A 22182-nucleotide genomic window follows, 5' to 3' on the forward strand; every position below is an offset into this window, starting at 1 on the left:
TTATCAAATACACAACCATGTTGTAGGGCATTTTGTGTAATTACATATAAAATCTAGAAGGTATGAGTACTCTCAAGTTTGTAAAGTTATAGTAAGTTTGTATAATGGGCTCTGTCATATACGAATGCCAGTATTTTCAAATTTCTCACCCTGTCCCCAAGCAGTAATTCACTCCTGGGTATTCAGCATCTGGGAGAGGTTAGCATAAGATGTAAACTTGTATATACATTGAGGACTGTGCTATGGGTTCTACATAGATTATCTCAATAACTTTCAGGATAAATCTCCATGGTAGCTATCCCACACATATTTTAGAGTTAGATTGTGTTAGATAAGTTAAGTGATCTGTCCGAGTTTACACAGTTAAGAGGTAGACCCAGGGCTCAAACTCAACTGGACTTCAAAACCAATGCTCTTCGCTATATTATGCTTTGCTACCTAGATGTGTTTAGCACCAGCAGCAGCTTCATGCAAGACTATATATATTTTCATATATATGTACCCTACATTTTCATATATGTACTTTCTATATGTATCTGTATCTTTTAAATACCATTTGAAAATATAAGATATTTTAATATTTTATAAGAAATGCATATATTTTTATATTTTCATGCTATGTGTTATACACATATAATTAATGTGAGCATAGTTAGTAATGTGGCACTTTTGTTTTTTTCCTTGAGCCATTTGTACACAAATATTAGAAACTGAATGAATAGTGTTTTTCCTTCATTAACTGACATTTATAACACTTGCCTTAAAAAAAGGTATGTAACACTTCAGCGTGTACATGCATATATGTGCATGTAAGGAAGAGTTGAATGAATAGTGTTTTTCCTTCATTAACTGACATTTATAACACTTACCTTAAAAAAAGGTATGTAACACTTCAGCGTGTACATGCATATATGTGCATGTAAGGAAGAGTTGAAATTAAATATTCTGACTCCAGGATTAAGAAATGTAATAGCTTCACAAAACAGGTGGCTAAAGAGAAATCTCAGGCCTAAGGAAACAGGGTTGGTAATGAGGGTGGCAGAGTCCATTTACTCTTTCATTAACCCAACCTCGCTAGGCAATCAAAGACCAGAAAGACAAAGCCAAGTGGGGACACACAAAAAATCTCCACAATTATTGCCTTACCATCAACTCATCATCAAGAAAAAGGATGCTAGAGGTGTGAAACACAGCACAGGATGCCAGCAAATTCTCTAGGATCTCCATGTAAGCATAAACAAATCAATCTAGAATGCTTTCAGTTCTCATGGTGTGTTCTGTTCAAGTTTTTGGTTACAAAGAGAACAAATCTTGACTTATTGCTTCCAGGGGTCCTACCAAATTATTTTATTGCATTAGAGATAGTTATTTCAAAGAGTATTTATATCCAAAGTTGGAAATAACTTACTAATCAATAGTATGTTTTACAGTTTTTGTTGTATTTGGATTACCTGTTTCCTACTATTCTCATGAAATGATTTATATCTTTAAGTTGGTGATATAGCCAAATACCCTTCAGAGCTCACTTCAAAAATCACTTCCACAAGAAACTTTCCTGGACACCCAAAGCAGGTTAAGCTCTTATAACACCCTGTACTTTTCATCCTTTGCACTTAACACAATCATGATAGTTATTTGTATAATTATTTGTTTAGATTATAAACTTCATGAGAGCATGAAACAGTTCACTCTTGTTGACTGCTGCTTATCCTAGTTCTGAGCAATTATTAGGCTGTTCAAAAATATTCGATAAATGAATGAGTGAAAATAGCTATTTCATATTCATAAGAATACACTAGGAACTAAATAAAATTTATAAAATCTTCAAGTTTTTCTAAGAAAAAAATGCAAGTAAAATACCAAGCAGTATACAATCCTACAGTTAAAAAAAATTGAAACTTGGGTTGAAACTTTTTCCAATTACAAAAAGTTAGAATTAATTCAGATTGCTAACTGGTTCTCTACTTCTTCAGAGAAAGTAGAAAATATTGTAATAGACAAAGAAATTAGATTTTTGACCATGAATGTTACAAGCTCTACATGAGATTTTGTTTCTCCTCTACTACTACTATTACTACACTGCAGTAATAACATCTTGACCCAGGAAGCTCCATGTTTCTCAGTCCTTGAAACCACATCTTTCTGTATAGATAGCTAACTGAACTTTTCTTCCATGATTAAATGTGAAAGAAGAAACCACAGACTCTAACCAGAAAGCAAACCTTCTGATATTACTTGTACAAGATATCTATATATCCAAGATACACAGGCTTTAATTTTTAACTATGAAAATATAGGATTCATAAAAATCTTATTCATTTTTCTTTGTTCTGATATTACTTGTACAAGATATCTATATATCCAAGATAAACAGGCTTTAATTTTTAACTATGAAAATATAGGATTCATAAAAATCTTATTCATTTTTCTTTCGACATATATACATACTTGCTGTAAATGATATTTAAAGACAAGTGTTCCTCTCAGGTCAAAAGAGATTTCAGTTCTATCAGCCTAAAGTCATTTTTCACTAATTTATAATAGCCATTTTTGATACAGAATCATTTAACTATTCATTCTTTCAATATACCAAATATTTTTAGAGTACCTATTACATTGCAGAGACTTGCTCAGCTTTAATAAACCTTTTAAAATAGCCATCCCAGACTGTTTTAGCATATCTGCTTTCAAAGTTATTAGTGTTCTAAGGAGGCCAAGGACTTTGAAGACTGCAAAATAATCCTTAGATGATATGAATCCATTTTACTAAAAAAAGGATAATAACCCAGACGTAGTAGAGTATTAGAGAATAGATTAGCTGCTTCTTATTTTACTTGGATACTGTAGGGATGTACTAAGCTATACAGTACTAAAATGTGCCTTAAAAAAATGTTTGGCATGTGCTTCACCAAAAGCTACAAGAGGAACAGATTTTATATAACTAGACAGACTATACTACCATTGTCCTCAGAGCAGTATAAACCTGATGTCATTTTCTGAAGGGTATATCTTTTGAAAGCATGAGTTTAAAAATAGAGATTTTTTTAAAGGACACCAAACATATTCACATGAAAGAAACAAGTCTGGCAGCTTAAGTGTGGGCAATGAGTGGCAACAACAGTGTATATTTTTTAGTGAAATAAAATTATGTTTTAAGAATAAATATTAATAATCAGGACCAAAATTCAAGCTTATAATAATTCAGAGTTTTGAAAATATTAGATTCAGTGTCACTTTTGTCTTTATGTATTTAATGTTTTCTCTTTATATTCCAATCATATTTTCTTTTGAAAGGCAACAAAAAGCAAGAAAAAAAGAGACTTAAATGCTGACAAATGAGGTGGAAAGACAGCAGCTGCTACCTAACTATGACCCAAACTGCTTTAAAGAAGTCAGAAAGTGTGTATACCATAGCCACAGCTATTTGATCTAGTGATATTTGGATAACCTGCAATGATTCAAGTCACTGCCTAGGCAAGTCAATGCCTAGGAAATTGAGACTCAAGACAGAAATGAGTTTGAACATGTGTAATTTTCATTCACACACCAGTGTGAACAGGAAACCCAATAAAAATGTAAACCTGAGATTTTATTCAGTAAAATGGTTAATCTCATGCCCACCAGCTAAGAACATAAATTCAGTGAATACAGAGATAAGAACTGATTCTAAGAAAAAGGACAACCCTCCTTATATACCCTAGCTTGTGGAAAGTTCCCCTAATTTGACATGTACAACCCAATTTAAGACTACGAATAAAGTTTGAGAATAACCATTCAAGGCTTAACACCACCTCACAAATTGCAGATTTTTGGATCTCCTCTTCAAAGAACAAACACTCTTCTCAGGAAACTGACATCTCCTTACTCACCCCAAAGTCAACTTTCTCACTCTCCTTTTCAGGTGTCACCTTACCGTGCTGGCCTGTCACTCTTAGAACGGTGAGGTTCATCACTCTCTTTTGACTTTGAGTGTGCTGATTTAGCTGTTTTGGGCTATGGACAAAAGAGAAAAAACAAAAGAAAACACATCAGAAACATCAAACAAAAGGGAAAGATTAGGTTTAGAAAATATGTATATCATGCTAGGCTTTCCTTTAGTAATTCCAGGTTACTTTACTAAGTTGAGCAACATAAAAGGTTTTTTTATACAGTTGTTCAGAGATAAAAAAAAAATCATAGGTACAATGTATGCTGGAGGCTGTCAGTGCAGCCAGATAAGTGGGCTAAACACACACAAACATGCTCCTCCCTGACAAAGGTGTGCTTGGCCAATTATTACTAACGTTAACAGCTGCACAGCAACTGACAAGAACTGGTGGACACCCAGGGTCTACGGAATCTAGGTTGTGCTCTCAAACTTGTTTCTGTATACCTGATTCATGGCTGATGATTTTTCCAGCCAGGAAACTAAGGTACATTCAAGTCAACTTTTCTAAAAAAGGAACCGTACCAATACTAGTTATGGAATCAGAAAATCACCAAAGTCATGATACTTGCAAGAAATGTGGCCATTGCTCTCTGATTCTCCTGATTTATAATCTTTAAAATACCTACGCTTTCCTAGTTAAATTAATAAAAAATCTGAGCAACTCCTGGGCAATTATTTTTGCCTTAATTTATATAGCAGAAGCATTAGAGAATCACTGACTAAAATGAAATACGTTAGGAAAAAAAATCCTAAATTACTAAGAGGATAAGTAGTATAAGTATACTGTATATATATATAATTAACATGGAAATAATATTCGAACTTTTTAGACTGACACCTAGGTAACTGAGGAACAGGAAATAACAGAGAAATACCATTAGCATGATTTCTATGTCTTCTTTTTCCTCACAAAAATTGCAGAGACTGAGACAGGCCCGGAGACCCAAGGGAGGAATTTGTTAGAGAAAGAAAGATACTTACTAATCATTAACTGTACTATGGATACACATCCTAGGTTCCACCCTTTTGAGCCTAGTGCAAACTTGCTCTCTGAAAAGCCTTTACTGTATGAATTCTCTCCCTCTTCCTCTGCTCTTCTTCCACCCAGCTTGACCCTGTATTTGTTAGTGGTCTACAGTCTGTCTTCCTCTCTCTACATTATACGCTATTATAAGGAAAAGATATCTTTGTCTTTCCATGTAGGTCCAGAGTGATGCCTTGAATGAAGTCACTGATTAGTTAAATTGAACTTGTAACCATGATATGAGAGTCCTTCAAAAAGTTCATTGAAAGATTCATATTATCTTTTAATTTTATTTTCCCATGAACTTTTGGAAGTACCCTAGTACAACAATCAGATTACTTTACAGTAGGATGAACTGAAGTCACTGCCCATTTTGTCAATTATTTCTGATTAATGAGGGGAAAGATAATAATCCAAGCTCATACTAGATAGTTTTTGCACTGTGACATAAACTGATTGCTGGTGATAAGCAAGTACCCTAGTACAACAATCAGATTACTTTAGAGTAGGATGAACTGAAGTCACTGCCCATTTTGTCAATTATTTCTGATTAATGAGGGGAAAGATAACAATCCAAGCTCATACTAGATAGTTTTTGCACTGTGACATAAACTGATTGCTGGTGATAAGCAAACATCTGTTTGCCATAGACCAAGTTATGTCAGAGGAAAGAGCAACAAGTACCTGATAGGGATGAAGGATAATGTAAGCACTTAGAAAAAGTAGAGAGAGGAAGAGAAGGTCACTATGAAAAATATGAAAGCATATGAAAATGCTCCATTCTCCTGCAATGTAAGTAAAATGAAAACTAAGATTATTCATGACCAGAAGCACTTCCATCTCAGTTGGTCTTCAATATTAGCAGTAACTTTTTGCGTGGTTACTTTCAAGAATTCAATAATTTTTCATAGCGAAACAACTCTTACAAATGGGATTCACATATGCAATACAGATAATTTGTATATCCTGAATACATGTGCAGAGCTTACCTTAAAAACAGAGTCCCCTTGGGCCGGCCCGGTGGCGCACTGCTACAGTGCGCCGCTTGGGAGCACGGCGGCGCTCCCGCCGAGGGTTCAGATCCCACATACAGACCGGTTCCTGCTCACTGGCTGAGCGAGGGGCGGGCGCAGCGCCGAGGGTTGCGATCCCGTTGCCGGTCCCGGTCTGGTACGGGCGCGACACTGAGGGTTGCGGTCCGTTGCCGGACACGAAAAAAGACAAAAAGGAAAAAAAAACAAAACAAAAAAACAGAGTCCCCTTTTCATTTCTAACTTTATTTCTAATTAAAAAATAAACAAATAATACACCCTACCTTCCACTCAGGGTCATGTTTTCTTTTATCCAAAGATGATTTCTCTCGCTCCTTGGCTTTCTTGTAAGCTTTCTTTTCTTCAGCCATCAGAAGTCGAGCAATTTCCTAAACAAAATGCAGTCAATATCACTAACTACAGAGTTGTCAGTAGAAAATTAGTGGGATATTTCCAGAACTATCAGTTAGACTCAATAACTAACATGAACTTACTTCATCTTGGGCTACTTGAGCTGCTCTTATGTCCACCTGGGTAGCCTGTGGTATATAAAATATAAAATAAAAAATAATAATAATTGAAATCCATGCTGTCCATTTAAAAAGTCTATACAAAAGGGAATTTAAAACTAGCTGTGATTAATATCCCTGAAGTTGATAACCGGTTGGTATACTTTCACCAGCTAGAGCAGAGGCTATTTTAATCAAATTATATAGCAGGCTCTTAGAGAATTATCAGAACTTAATAATGGACAGATAGGGATAGAGAGTTCTGTTGCTAATGCTTACTCAATAAGTAAAACTAGATACTCTATTCCCATTGTTTTGATTTTTTCACTCATAAAAAAAGGTATCAGTTTCCCAGAGGACTATAATGCCATAAATCTCATGATTGATTTAACTCACAAAAACCTAGTGATTCACCTGAACTTTTGCCTTATAATGTGCTCACCAAAAGTTCTTCTTCTTGCAATTTTCTGGCAATTTCAGCATCATACCATTCTTGATCCCTGTGAGTCACTCGTGATGGAGTAGAGACACCTTCTTTCATCACTCTTGGCTTCATTCCTAGAAAAACACTCAATGTAATAAGGCAACTGAGGTTGTTTTCTGAAAAGTTGCAAAATCTTAGATAAAGAAGTTTCTTTTTCACATCTAACTGACAATTTTGCCTCCAAAATTGACTGTGAGGCACATTGTAAATATTTTTTTCCCTAGGCATGGAAGTGGAGATGCAAACAATCCGTACATTCAAAGTTACCCACCCAAACCTGCTAACTGACAATTTTGCCTCCAAAATTGACTGTGAGGCACATTGTAAATATTTTTTCCCCTAGGCATGGAAGTGGAGATGCAAACAATCCGTACATTCAAAGTTACCCACCCAAACCTGCCTGGTAAAAACTTCCCTCTCACATAGTTTCTTCAACAGCACAAAATCATGTAAGGAACTACAAGTGGGGCCTTCACAAAACCAAAAGGGAAGAAAAAAAAGTCACTGAAAATAAAAAAACATTTAGAGAAAATAAAGTTACAGAGTCAAAAGAGTTAAAAAGAGTTAAAAAGGTTAAGCAGTCAAGACTGGAGGAGATAAGAGGCTTCCTTCTATTTACCTCAGCCTGCAAACCTTATTCCAGAGGGAACAGAAATAGCATCATCTGGGAATCATGTGATAATACCTGTTAGCTAACCAGTGGCCGTGCCATGGCTTCTGCTCTGACAATAAACAAACCCATCTGCTTTAGATTTTTCCCATAGCTTTGATCAGTTTGGTGTCGTTGGTAACTTTCAGGTAAGATATAACATAAGGGAAATGTCAGGGAGCACATGACCCTAGAATTCTATTCCTCTGGGGAGAAAGAAATAAGAGGGACTGGTGGGCAATTCTGGCTTTTTTACTTTGAAATGTTATAAATAGCACATATTCTTTCTATAACTTGTAGGTAAGTGGCAAATGCTAATGATTATTTCAAAATTGTGGGTATTTCCCTTTTACGCCCTCTTACAAATTGTAATTACTCAATGGTGTGATTGTATTATATTCAGAAATAATAAAAATGTCAAGTACAGTGAACAAGTCATCTAGAATGGTGACTTTCAGCCAATGACTACTCAGGGAAGAAAGAAAATGTACTCCTGACTGCCTGTCTCCTTATACCAATGGCTGTCAACCATGGCTATATAGTAGAATCACTTGGGAGTAGCTGTAAATAAACAGATCTGTCCCAACGGCCAGAGATTCTAATTTAAGTAGCCTAGATGAGCCCTGACCTTGGGTAGCTTTGTTTTAAGTCTTCCCATTTGATTCTTATTGGCAATTAGCATTGGAATTACTACTTTAGTGTACTCATATTATGTCCATCAAAATAAGAGAACTTTAAAGTGATTTTTATCAAAATGCCTCACCACACTTGATTCACTGGTTATTAACAAAAAAAAAAAAAGAAAGGAAAGAAATCTTGGACAAATAAAGAGAATCTAAGTTATCTTGTGAAACATATCTTTGCAGACCTTTCCACCTCTCGCTTTGTGGTAAACTCAAAAGCAAAAGACCCATATATCTTTCCCCAAAGACCCATGTCTTTCCTCCAAATAAAGTCCAGAAAACCTGGCTTTCTTAGCTGCAGGCCTATTTGTACCTGATTACACAGACCACATCAAGTCAACTCTAGAGTTAATGAATCTTACACTGGGCTGTGTTGGTTTCAACCTAGATTTCTGAGTGGTTTGAGAAAACAAGAAAACAGCAGCAAGAGTGGACCATATGTAAATGGAATATAAACCTCCCTGAGTTATGATTAACTTGGTCATAACTAAAAAGGCAGATTTCAGAGAAAATAAATAAAATTAGACTGGTAAGTTAGTATTGTGTTAGGTAAGTGAACAAAATAGGCTGCTATACCATATTTCAATACATAGAAAAATGCTACTTCAACGAGCAGCGCAAAGCCTAGTTGAGTATGACAGACTATACCTAGCTCCTTCAATTTTGCCATTCAGAGAAATGATAGAGTGGATGTGTTCAGGTATCAAGACACCAAACTCTCTCCACTATTATACCTCCTACTTTACACCACAGAATTAACTGAGAAAATATTTTGCTTAAGTTCTATAAAAGATATATCCAAATGAACATTCTTTTGGTGTTTGACAGAACAGTTAAGACTGTAACCTCCGGCAATTAAAAAGAAAGTGACAACTTCATTAATAACAGTCAGAATTTGAGGAAATATCTTTCTGAGTCCCAAATATTCAGAGGTAAAATAGTTTATTTAAACCCTTGATGTATCATTAGAATTTGCAAGTCTCATTAAGTGGAAAATCCCCACAGCCTGGGTTACCAGATTTCTGGACTGGCAGGACTGCTCACTTGCTGTAGAGTCTCTATGCCCAAGGTGAGAAGAATTTTTGTAAGTATGTATAAGAAGGAAACACAGATAGTGCAGAGTAAGGTTGTCATTACAGAAAACAGATGATTTTTTTTTTTAAGCACAGTTAAACTGAAGAAGATTAATGGAATAGCTGCCCTCATCTTGGTAGCCTAAACAGAATCTGGAAACCAGCTTTCAAACAATCAGGTGAGTCACATTTTCAACAGTTTCGTATATTTTTTAATCTAATTCTTCCTTGTTTTCTGCTGTTCACTACCCTCCACTTTGAGAACACAAGAACCTCCCTAAGAACACAAGAACGCAAATAACGCTTCCCCCTTGAATAAATTCTGGTAGAATAAAATTGTCGAAAGTACTGGTATTCAAGATAAATTAGTTCTAAATTCGGAATAGGATAAAATGATGACTAATAATTTTTTGTATATCATGCAAGAGTGTTTTATAATAAGCCAGGCTGACACTTAGGAAATGTTACAGTATTTTTGACTAACAATTCACGGCAGAAAAACACAGATATTTTATGGCCCTGAGAGGTAAGAAGTTAACCTGAAGATAAAATTTATAAGGCAAACTGAATATAAGAAGATAGACACTAAGCAGTTCACATTGTAGCCTTTTTAATGCTTGCCTAACCACACTGTTCTTTAACCCCTTGTGCTAGCAAAATAAACAAAACATTTGCCTACAACTTCAGTAGTAGAGCGTGTGAGTCAGTGTTTAATTTCATGCTTCCTGAGCCTGTTTAAAACACCCTGGAGCATAACTAAAAGCCATTAAAGGCTAACGAGCCCTCATAGCACACTTATAAGGTCAGATTCACAGAATGAGAAATGGAGAAGTCAGCGTAATCACCATTCCTCACCCACACCTTTGGAACTCCAACATGTCTTTCTAAACCCAGATAAAGTATAACTTCCTCATAACCTATTTCAAATAAATTATATTATTCTCTCCCCTCTTCCCCCACAACTCTTTGTTCATGTCTTCCTAACAAAGTATATCTAATTTGGAATTGTTTGTTTTCATATACATATTTTTGGCTTGATTATTAACCCTCTGAGGCTCAGATCCAAGCACAAAGCACCCAAGGCAAGAATATTTGTGGTAAATACTCAGTATGGCTTGCTGAACTTAATTTTAATTTTCTTTATAATCAAGTCCTTTAATAAAAGATAAAATGATAAGAAAAACCAGCAGAATCAACCTGAATCTGCAACCTACAAACCAGTTTCCCGACTACAAGTAGAGAAGAAAATAAGAACAGGAGCGTTCTTGGTACTCCTTACCCAGTAACCATTCCATCTCTCTAATACTTCAGTAAGAGAAAAATGGAAGCAGGAAGATGAGTATAGTCTATCACATTACTAGATTGTGTGGTGCTAAGACTTCTACTGTTATAGCCACATGTAGAATATCACCTCGGCAGATTCCAAACAACAGCAATAACCATTACTGTGTCAATGATGGACTTCAGAGATAAGCCTCAGGGATGCGAGAAATTTGAGGCTTACCTCTAATATTCACTTCATTCCCATACAGATACCAAGAACTTACCTATATTGGCACTTTAGAACACTAACTGCAGAATTAGAGTTGGAGAAACCTTAAGCATAAAAAGTAATTTAAGGTAATAATTTTTAAACTTTAAGTTTATCAATATCACCTCCCGGTCTAAAACATGCCCAAGCTCTACTCCAGAGATGACAATATATGTGAGACCCTTCATTCTTAGGAAAAAGCCCAGCTGATTCTGACAAAAATGGACTGAGGCCCATAATTTGAAAAACAGTCTTAAAAGATTGCCTATCCAACCCTTCATTTCACAAATGAAAAAGATGAGGTCTAGAAAATCTAATACTTCTAGCTCTACTGGCCTTTTAGTTACGCACATATTATTAAGGCAGTATCACCAGATCTTCTGGGAACCCAGAAATCAAACCAGAAATTCAGGAGCTTTGATTTGATATCAGAATCTCTGATGTACAGTCTTGGCAAATGGAGAACTGTATCTTGGATGAGCACTTTCACTGTGACCTGGGCCTGGAAGAACCTTTGAAGGAATCAGTGTATTCTCACAGAAGGCCAAAGGTACAAATATTTTCCTTCTTTCTAAAGACCTGAGATTAAGTAAATGCCTTTTAGAATATTTAGCTACAGGATTTATTTCAAAGCCATGAGCAAAGTGAAGAGGAAATAAGGTTGCTTAAGATGCTTATTAAATACACTGGTTTGTATGAATATACATGATACCAGAACATCCAGGGCTGTCCTTCATTACCTGTGTCATGGAGGTGGAGCTGCTCCTCACACTCTGAGAAGGGAGGAGTCCTTGGCCTGTGTCTCTTTTCTCTGTGCTCACCTTGCCCACGGTCCCTCCCATACACAGCTTCCTTGCAGTGAAGCCTTGCTTTCTGTGCAGTCTTGGGTGAAAGTTGGTCTTGGTGTCGGGACTGTTTTTCCAAATTCTGAGTTCGATAGCTACCGCTAGCCTCCCAGTCATCAACTTCAGTGCTCAGAAATACTTCTCCACTGATCTTGGGTAGCGGAGATCTCTGGAGCCTCTGCTGACCAGACCGTTTCCTTTCTTGCTGCTCACTGTTAATTTGGGGATCATCCCTCACTTTGCTCCAGCTAGAGGATGACAGGGATCTCTTTGATAAACAATGCTCTTCTAGTTCTTCCAAGTTCTCCAGTGGATATTTTGGTTTCTCCTTCCTCTGCTTCACAGTCCTTCCATCACTTTGGAGTCTACAAGACCTTGAGAATCCAGAACCCAATTCCCTGGCCCTCCTTGACCTTGGCTGGTCTGAGTGGAGGTAGAGGGATGCGAAAAATAAAAATGCAGGTTAACTTAATGAGAGTATGAACTCATTACACCAGGGAGAGTCGGGGCCCAATTTATCATACTTTAAAAATGGACAAAACAGCTTTTTCAACTTAACAGCTTGAGAAGATGGGATGAGCATTTACTGACATGGTCCATGCATACACGAAGGATTCTGGGTACACAACCAAAATGGTGAAAAACTCAAATTAAGTGAAATTACTCAAATCTGAAAGAATTTGATCATGATTAGACAGAGTTAACAGAGGACTTTAATATTTGCCAATAACAAAAATTATAGCCACTAAACATAAAATTCTACTTATGAAACTAATTAGGAACTAGTATAGGGAAAAGTAGGGGCTGGGGAGACTTGTAAAACAGAAAAAAATTAAGCCTTGTAATTTCAGTCAGAGGCTTTCACATATTCTTACTGGAAATGACAATAAAGCTGTATCAGAATGTTGTTAGTTTCTGCTTCAGCAGATTTTGGTATTCCTCTATCCTCGTCCTTATGTGGCCAAAGTAAACATTCCCAGCCACTTCAGAGAACAGCTCTCTATTACAGTTCAATGTGATACTGTTGTGAATTAATATAACACTAACTAGCTACTTAAATCATGACCACATCCAGGGAACAGTGGTTTACAGCATTAATACCAACGTATCCACAGAGAGTTGCATGAAAGAATCCACCTTTAAGCTCAAAAGAAACAAGAAGGGTTTTGTTTTTGACATGGATTTATGAGGCTATGATTTTTTTTTTTTAATTCCTTCTTAACAGTTAACTGATATTAGTAAGTTTACTTCAGAGGAATGTGTTGTAAGAATTATTACAGAGCTGTCAATACATTTTCACAAAGTTGACTGGAAAAAGAATATTCTCTAGTTAACTTGTTGTCATATCTTTAAATATGAGGGGGAAAAAGACAAGGTTGGGGAATCTATTTCAATCTCTTAAAACCCCTCCTAGTTGAGGATTGAGAGTTGTACGTTTCTTGAGACTAAGTTATTTGGCAAACCCTCATTGCTAATACATATGCTAAGGTACTTAGAAAAGTTTGTGGAAAAAGAGAATTAAAAAATAATACAAACCTTTCCATAAACTTTTTGAAGTACCATCGTACATATATATACACATATACACACATACATATAGATATATTTATTTTCTATGTGTGCCTCCATGTTTGTCTTTCAAAATAGGATTTTTATTTAGATATACAAAATACTATATCATATGCACATAACATTGATATATATGTACAAATAATAGGTACTTTAGAGTTTATAAGTCTTTCACCAAAATTACATTTTTGATCTTCTCAACATCCATGTGAAGGACATATTTTTAAAATCTCCATTTTACAGATGAGAATAAAAGCCTTAGAGTAATTATAGTAGATAACTTCGTTAAAATTACAATTCTTCTAAGGATGGAATAGAACTTGAACCATGGTTTTATGACTCCAAAAACTATGATTAAAAAAAATAAATCACTAATATATCGGAATAACAGGTAAGTGGCTTTGAAAGGAAAACATGGACTCACAAATAAATAATATACACCATTTCACAGTTGATATAAATTTAAGAAATGTTTTGCATAATTTCAAATTTGTAGAAAATCTACAAATGATCATTTTAAAGAGATCAATTTATTAACATTTAAGTAAAATAAAAGCAGAAAAGATGACCATTTCTATAATAATATACTGTGATTATTATGTAAGAAAGGCAAAAATCAAATTATACTTTAAGATAGAGTAGTACAATGAAAGACTATCCCACATGTGTTGAGAAAGGACCACTGCAAAGAACATAGGATTGCTTTGTAAATATGAGCTGAATTGTAACATGGTTTCTGTGGAACTCAGCTTGTTCTAACTGAAAGGCATATAAATGAGGATCACATGTTTAGCAATGTATAATCTCCCAATAACAACACAGCTGAGGCAAGATAAATTCCAATATTTACACAAACCTACTCAGGAGGTTGCCATTTCCTATTCCTCAACACTCCTTCAAATACCCCCAGCCCCCCATAAAACAAGCCTATACACCACTCCCTACAAACTTACAAAAGTAGTTCAAATAAATATAGGATAGACTTTTTTTTAAAAAAATTTTTAGGTGTCCCTGAAAACCCACTGAATTCTTGACAGTCTCCTGCTCTAGAGATATAAATCAGGATGACAGACACTGGTCAAAAGAAAGTTTGAGTCCCAAATCAAGTTAGTATAAGGCAAAAAAATTTTTAGGTGTCCCTGAAAACCCACTGAATTCTTGACAGTCTCCTGCTCTAGAGATATGAATCAGGATGACAGACACTGGTCAAAAGAAAGTTTGAGTCCCAAATCAAGTTAGTATAAGGCTTTAATAAAGGAAAGTAAAATTAATACTTTAGTAGTAAACTTAACTACTTGCCATCCTAATGTTTTTACAGACTTAAGTTTAGAAGAGTTAATTTTATTTACAGTGAACATGCCTCCAGAGCAAAACTAAAAATAAAAATTTAAAAAAACCACCAGACACATTTCTAAGATTTTAATTGGAGCTGAAGAGTAACTCTTTATCTTCTGGTCTCCAGTATAGCACAATATGGCAATAATTTTTCTTTTTATATGATGTAATATGTAATTTCATCAGAAAACCCAGCATAAGGAAAATGGCTATCAAGAAAGCGCTGAGCAACTTACATACAGAGGAAGGACACATCAAGCAATAGAGAATCAACCTGTTTACTAAATAGGCCATAGAGCTGAGCTCTACTGACACAGTAAATGTAGAGCAAAAAATGTGACTGGGCAAGATTACACTCAAATTATAATAATCTGCCATCTACATATGCATCCCTTTCATTCTACTCATCAAAGACAAACACATACTTACCTTCTATAGTAGAATTATACAAAAGCATTTAATAATTGGTTTGCAAGGCCCTTTGGGATCACTGACCTAAAATCTTTACTCTCTAGAACTTGCCTTCTGGTTTTGTTCACTTGTTATTGTAAGTATCGTTACCAAGCTGAACTTCAATAAATACCGACACTTGAAACTATAGGAAATGCCCTTCCTTTGACAGATCTTTGAAAAGGACTGAACAATACTTGCAAATATCATTTCCCAACACACTTTTAAGATAAAGAATCACCACCACCATGACTGCCACCATCACACCATCACCACATTGTAAAAGCAGGCATTAGAAAAGCGAAACTCTGAAGGGACTTCTCTCCCTCAGAAATTATTCAATATGGTAATCAAATAGCAAAGAAAGCTCAAAAGAAAAAACTGAACGGTGAATCTTAAAACATAATATTGTTTGTAATCAGCAGGCTAAACCATTGGCCTAGGTTTAAAAGACAAGAAAGCATGAAAAAAAAGCTTTGTTATCCAGTAGCTGATACATGGTGCACCTTCTTTATTAATACTACTTTGCTCCTTCAAACAATATTGCACAGACTTCCTTGAGAAAGGTTAAGTCTAGAGACTCATCCGCCACTTTCCACATGCCAGTTTATGTGTTTTGAATGTAATACAGCATTCCTAGTGGTTACAACACAAAAGAATGCATGCCAAGTCTTACAAAACCATATTCAAGTTTTTAACAGCCATAAAAAAATGGGTCTGGCTGTCCAATTAAAGAACAGATTAATTTATTATATTCAAACAGAATCCTCCCACAAATCAAAATGCACCCAGTGCCTAGGGATAAGAGAAATGTTCCCAGGTCCCTAAGGTCAGTTTATAGACAAAATTAAAGGAGTGTCATGCAGTTGAGTCTAAGGACAGAGTAGGTCATGATGTAGACATTGTTACCTCCATCTTCATAATAGTAACTATCTCCATAAACATTGGCTCCAGAGAACTCTGGAATGTGTTTCTTTCGCTTTTTCTCTTCCTGTAATTCCTTTTCTTGCAAAAGGCGAGCTATATCCTACAAATACAAGAGGGAATGGAAATAAATATTACCAGAGAATGAACAAACTCCATACAGTGGAGTTCAACCTTCCACTGCCAAGCTTTTATAGGCTCTGTCCATGGCTTTCCAGATGTTCTGGCATTAATCTCATGCTATCCAAATGCCACAGATGATCACTCCATGGACTGGCACATGATCTAGATGAGTGAGACAGGCCTTTTTTTTTTTTAAATTGAAATTTAAATAATTGAAATTTAAATCTAAATCTAAAGACATTCAAACCTAGTACTTCCTAGAGCTGGTTACACAACAGAATTTTTAAAATTAATTGAAATTTAAATCTAACTCAATCTAAAGACATTCAAACCTAGTACTTCCTAGAGCTGGTTACACAACAGAATTTTTAAAATACATAATTTGTGGGACCTTTTTCCAAGCTGATGATTCTACATAATTTGTGGGACCTTTTTCCAAGCTGATGATTCAATAAGTCTGGGTGGGGTAGGATGCAGTAACCTGTAAAACTTTATAAATTATACTTATAATTTAATTTTAGAACTTTAAGAAATAATTCTTCAGGTGATTCTGACTGTCTTAAGTGAAAAAGAGAAAACAATCTTCCTCCTATCTCCCACCTGTCTCATCCCCCAGCAAAATGCAGCCAGTGCCTGGGGATAAGAGCAAGTTTGATGAATAACATTTCAACCCTATTCCCCAAAAGATTACTATCCCTTTATGAAAACAAAGGCGTACATAAATAACTAAAAATAAATAAATAAATAAAAATAAATTATAAATGCCTCAAGAAAGGGTTGAAATGTCTATGGGAGTACAAAAGAGGGAATATTATTTCTGCTCAAAGAAATTAGTGTGAGACTTTGCATCTTGTTAGGCTTTGAACAAAGAACTGAATTCCAATAAGCAAAGTAGAAAGAGAGAACATAAGCAAAGTTATGAATGTTTTAATGGACATCAATCTACAGAACAGCCAACAGCCCAATTAGAACACAGGGTGTGGGCTGTTGTAGAGAAAGGTGAGGCTAGAAAAACAGTCTAAGACTGGGATCATAAGCAGTCCTTATAAACAATCTTCTGAAGTGTATTTTGTAGGACACGAAGAGTTACTAAAGGTTTTGAGCTATAGAGTGACAGTGTTCAGAATCTGAAGATTATTTCTATGAAAGCCCATAAAGTAACATATAAACTTTTATGCTCATGTATACCTTTCTGGAGAGAAGGTCCATAGCTCTCATCAGATTCTTAAAGGCTCATACAAATATGGCAACAATACTTACTGATGCAAATGGTAATAACAATTAAATGTAATTTAAGGTACTTACTTCTTTACATTTATAATAAGGAATACAAGAAGTATTTAGATGTTAATGATGTAAATTTGAAGCAAGAATTATTACTCTTCCTTTTGAAATTTTCTGAATAAGTCCAAATGAAGAATACACTTAGACTGCCAGGTAACTTAAAAAAAAAAATTCATCTGAATAAATCAGAATTTTTTTCACATATGTGCAGAAACAAGTTGGATGCTGAAGCCAGGTAAATAAGCAATAATTATCCACACCCTTAACTTTTTTTTACTCTTTATCAGAACAGCCTTACAAATCTGACTTTATGTTAAATAAATGCTTAAATTCAAACATAAAATATACTATTAACACACTGCTTCCTCAAAAAGTTCATGGAAAGATTCATATTATCTTTCAATTCCATTTTTTCAATGAACTCTTTGACGTACTCTCATATATACTTGATATGTATATTTTTTTAATAAATAATCTATGTAAAAGCCCATGCATTAAAGCTTTGGACATCTGAGTGGGCACTCACAAAATGTTGCAACTCAGAAAGAGGTAAAGGATACAATCCTACTTAATGCGAGTATACTTTTCATATGCAGAACTCTGAATTTTACTACTTTGATGAAAAACTTATCCCCTAAATCCAAAAGTTAAGACGAAAAAGAGGTAAAGGATACAATCCTACTTAATGCGAGTATACTTTTCATATGTAGAACTCTGAATTTTACTACTTTGATGAAAAACTTATCCCCTAAATCCAAAAGTTAAGACGATTCTCTTTTCCTTTCCAGTTCAGGCCAGAGATGTTTTAAAGAGACTTTGGGAAAAAAAAATTCTCTTTTCCCTTCCAGTTCAGGCCAGAGATGTTTTAAAGAGACTTTGGGAAAAAAAAGTAACTATTAATATAAATTTCTTTGGTTCAATTCTTTATCAATACTATGAAAAGTTTAAATTATTCAATCTTAAAGTCAAATGTCTTTGACTCCTTAATGCATCGTTTTAATAAGTCTGTGAGTGTTTACCAGGTGCCCTGTGCTAGATTCATTACCTCTGATGTTTTACAAAGTAATATATCAATCAGTTAGGAAGAGAGATAAGGGTGGGAGAGATAGCTTGTTCCCCTAAAACTAATATTTGTTATAGTAGAATTTCCCAAATCCCTATACTGCAGAAGTAGAAAGAAATGCAAACAATTCTCTGAGTTGTCATACTAAGCACTAACACTACATTTTCCTAATTGGTTTGCCTTACAGTAAACAAAAAAATTCTCCTGCTATACTGAGGAAAGAAAAATATAAAGGAAAATTATCACGCCCAACTGCCAGCAGAAATTATTAAACTACACTCCAGGGGCCTTATAATTGCTTTCCTGCTACTGAGTTTAGTCCCAATGAATACACAGTAATACCACTCTCCCAGTGTGGAGAATCAGGAGAGAAACAAGAGTTATGCCCTTTCTTTATAATGCATTAGATAGTCAAAGGAAGTGTTTTTAATCAAGTAAAAAATAATAATGATAATAAAATGTCATACACCTTAGCACTCAAATCTTTTCGTTCTTCTAAGACCTCAGCTTTTTTGAGTAAGCTTCTACCTGGGTGAGAAGAAAAGGTTTGCTAGGCTTGATGAAGAAAACAATAAAGGATTTAATAGAAAACTGCCACTGTATTATAGCTAGGGATTAGCACAAGTCAGTTCTCCTCTCTATTTTTCAGTATTACTGTGCAGTGAGTTCAGTTAGATGATTTCAATGTAAAGTAATTTCCCCTGGAACAAGATAAAGATGGCAATTATTAGTCTCAGTGCTTGGATATAGCTAACCAGCTCAGTCACCTGTGCCATAAACAATCTCCTGGGTCCTCAGCTCCCTTCCTGTTAAAGGTTAGTCTAGAATGGCACTCTTCCTGAGAACACTGATTTCAAAAGCTTCTCCAAAAAAAAAAAAAAACACAAAGCATTCAATAGAAAGCAAGTACCATATCAAAATCTTTAAAATGCACACTGGCATATATTAAAAACTTTGATAAAAGAAACCTGTTATCTTCCTGTAACCTAGGATTTTCCAAATGTATTTTATGACAGAAGCATTTCTTTACATAAAAAACATAAACCTTATAACTCGGTAAAACAAATCTAAGAAACTCTTAAGCCCTTTCAAAGTCATTTTCAAGTTTTTTTTTTTTTTTTAGTATGTCAGGAGGACTTACTTTGCGCTAATATGTTGAAATAACCCTGTTCCATAAGACTTCATTGAAAATACCTTTATTAGAATGTGAATTTAACATTGTATCTCACCTCTCCCTTTTCTGTTATCCCAGCTCACCCAACTCTGGGAAATGTGAAACTATAACCATAAGAAAGAGCACAGTCATTTTAATGAAAACACAGATTTACGCATTCTCTTCAATGGGCCAAACATCATGCTATGGACCAATAGGGAATCTGGATATATGGTCATATCCTTAAAGTTCTTATCTATTAAGTGTTAAAAACAACATAATCAGCATAGTGTAAGACATGCAAAAATGAGTGCCCTAAGAGAGACATTAATATAAAAGAGGTGCAGTGCAGCCTAGAGGAGCCCAGTACATCTTTCCCATGTAGATGACAACTTACTAAAACATGGTATCAGGTTCCTTAGTGTATTTTAACGGTTTATATGATTTATAACAAACTTTCTCCCTTAAAGTTTCCACCTCTGTTGTAGGTTTCAAAAAGAGAATACTGAGTTTAAGAACAATCAAAAGGAGATCTAAAAATGTGATGTCAAATGACTGTCAGAAAGGGGGGGATATTCTATTAAATTGCTAAACTTCTTTCTTACCTAGTAATTAGCATATTAACATCTAACTTGATAGGGATCTCAAGGCAGGTACAATCACAAAAGGGTTAGTCTATAAAACTAGGAAAACAGAATAATACCAATTCTATGGATTGTAAACCATCAATATAATCAGGATAAGAATAGGGAGAAAGAATTTTCTCAACCAGAAGCTTTCGTACCACCTCCCTTTCTGGTCAAATATGTATAAACTTATTTTTAAAGTACTAAAACACAGAAAATCTTTTAATAGGTAAATGTACTGCTATTTGAGCTAGTCTCTAAATATTATTAATTTACATATTATTTTAGGCCATGAAATTCCAATCACTTTAAGAGTTCTATGAATAAGTGCTATGGCTCACAGTAGATTCACTTTTTTTTAATGCAAGTACCACAAATTTTTCATGTTTGGCCATGCTAATGTTTACTTAAAGAAAAACAAAGTTTTCCCTAAAATAGCTGCACATTCACATACATTTGGACCTAGGTTCAAACACACACACACACACACACAGTCTCTCTCTCTCTCTTTTAAGAATAACTACATTAAATAATCTAAACACACATTCCTTGGCTTTATTAAACAACAATGACAAATGCTTATGCTGTGGCTGAAGACAAAGTCACCACCAGAAGTGGGAAAAGGGGAGGGGGACAGAGGGTTAGCGAGAAATTAGTAAAGGGCCACAAAAAATGATTACATCGTGTAATGTTGAATATACTAATTATCCTGATTTGAGCATCACATATTGCATACAGGTATTGATATTCAACACTGTACCCCACAGATATGTACAATCGATTGTTACAATAAATTTTTAAAAATTAAAGATTTAATTTTAATAATAATAAAAGAACCTATGTATGGGTAATGTACTTTTATTAATCACAAACACAGTCCAATACACTAGAAGGCCCTTCAACAGTGTGCCTAGAGATGAATTCAACTACTATATTCAAGATACTATGTAAAACAGTTTTTTTAAAAAGAAACATACAAGAAAGGGAGAGAAAGAGAGTGAAGAGGAGGAAGAAAGGGAGGGAAGGGGAGGAGCCCACAATTCTAATTAGAAGACACAAAATCTTTTTTTTTTTTTTTAATCTAACTCCCTGCATGGAAATATTACTTTCCTTACATCTGTGCTCTGTTAATAAACAAAATAAAATTATACCATAACAAAGCTGAAAATGCTAATTCACTCCCACTAAGTTGTATATAACTCTACTACTTCTCATGCACAATGCTGTTTGGAAAAAGTCTCTGTTCCAAGTGGAAAGGGGCACTGGTCTCTCTACTGGTTATTTTGGGGGGTTATAAGCCACTCAAGAGTCAACCCCAAAAATCTCTAAGAGAGATCTGGGTGAAAATCCAGAGAGGAGTTTTACACAACCTTGCTGCTGAATAAGAATTTAGTAACTGAGAAGACTGTAGGGAAGTAGAAGAGCACAGAGGGGAGGAAACAAAAACAAAAACAAAAACAAAAACTAGGACAGTTCAGGAATAACAAGCAATGCTTTTTCAAAAACTGGCCGGAAGAATCAGTGCTATTGTCTCAGTTTCAGTCTCAGTCTCAGTATCCTCTGCCTTTGTGGCACCGTGTTTCCAACGGATTAAAATAAACAAGTATTACATATATTCTTCAATGAAAAACTTTACAAATGTAAATTTTGTTCATTTAACAGCAGACTAGTCAGCTGAGAGTCACATTTTTTCTACAATAAAAGAACTGCTTGGCACAGTACCACCTTCTAATCTAAGGCACTAGTTGAAAAGTTAAAAAGTCTGAAAGAAGTTCTTTAAAGGCTAATCTAGTCATTAAACCTCCACAACTTGATTTCTCATTTAACTTTTCCACTCTACTGGGGAAGGGAGAACATTTCAGCAGATCAAATGGTAGTGGAGGGCAAGCTAGCAGGAG

General features: G+C 35.0%; 1 protein-coding gene across 1 annotated transcript in view; it reads right to left on the minus strand.

The window, feature by feature from the left end:
- The window catches only part of CCDC50 (coiled-coil domain containing 50), a gene marked incomplete at its 5' end in the record, with an annotated part of 32546 nt that overhangs the window by 3276 nt on the left and 7088 nt on the right, over positions 1 to 22182 (minus strand). Inside the window, 6 exons of the mRNA XM_008587429.1 lie at positions 3914 to 3993; positions 6268 to 6372; positions 6478 to 6522; positions 6935 to 7050; positions 11653 to 12180; positions 16021 to 16138. Coding sequence (XP_008585651.1) covers positions 3914 to 3993; positions 6268 to 6372; positions 6478 to 6522; positions 6935 to 7050; positions 11653 to 12180; positions 16021 to 16138 — 992 coding nt within the window. The remainder of the gene's footprint in view (positions 1 to 3913; positions 3994 to 6267; positions 6373 to 6477; positions 6523 to 6934; positions 7051 to 11652; positions 12181 to 16020; positions 16139 to 22182) is intronic.

The sequence above is a fragment of the Galeopterus variegatus genome, unplaced genomic scaffold, assembly GCF_000696425.1.
Source record: "Galeopterus variegatus unplaced genomic scaffold, G_variegatus-3.0.2 Scaffold4393, whole genome shotgun sequence".
Classification (NCBI taxonomy): Eukaryota; Metazoa; Chordata; class Mammalia; order Dermoptera; family Cynocephalidae; genus Galeopterus; species Galeopterus variegatus.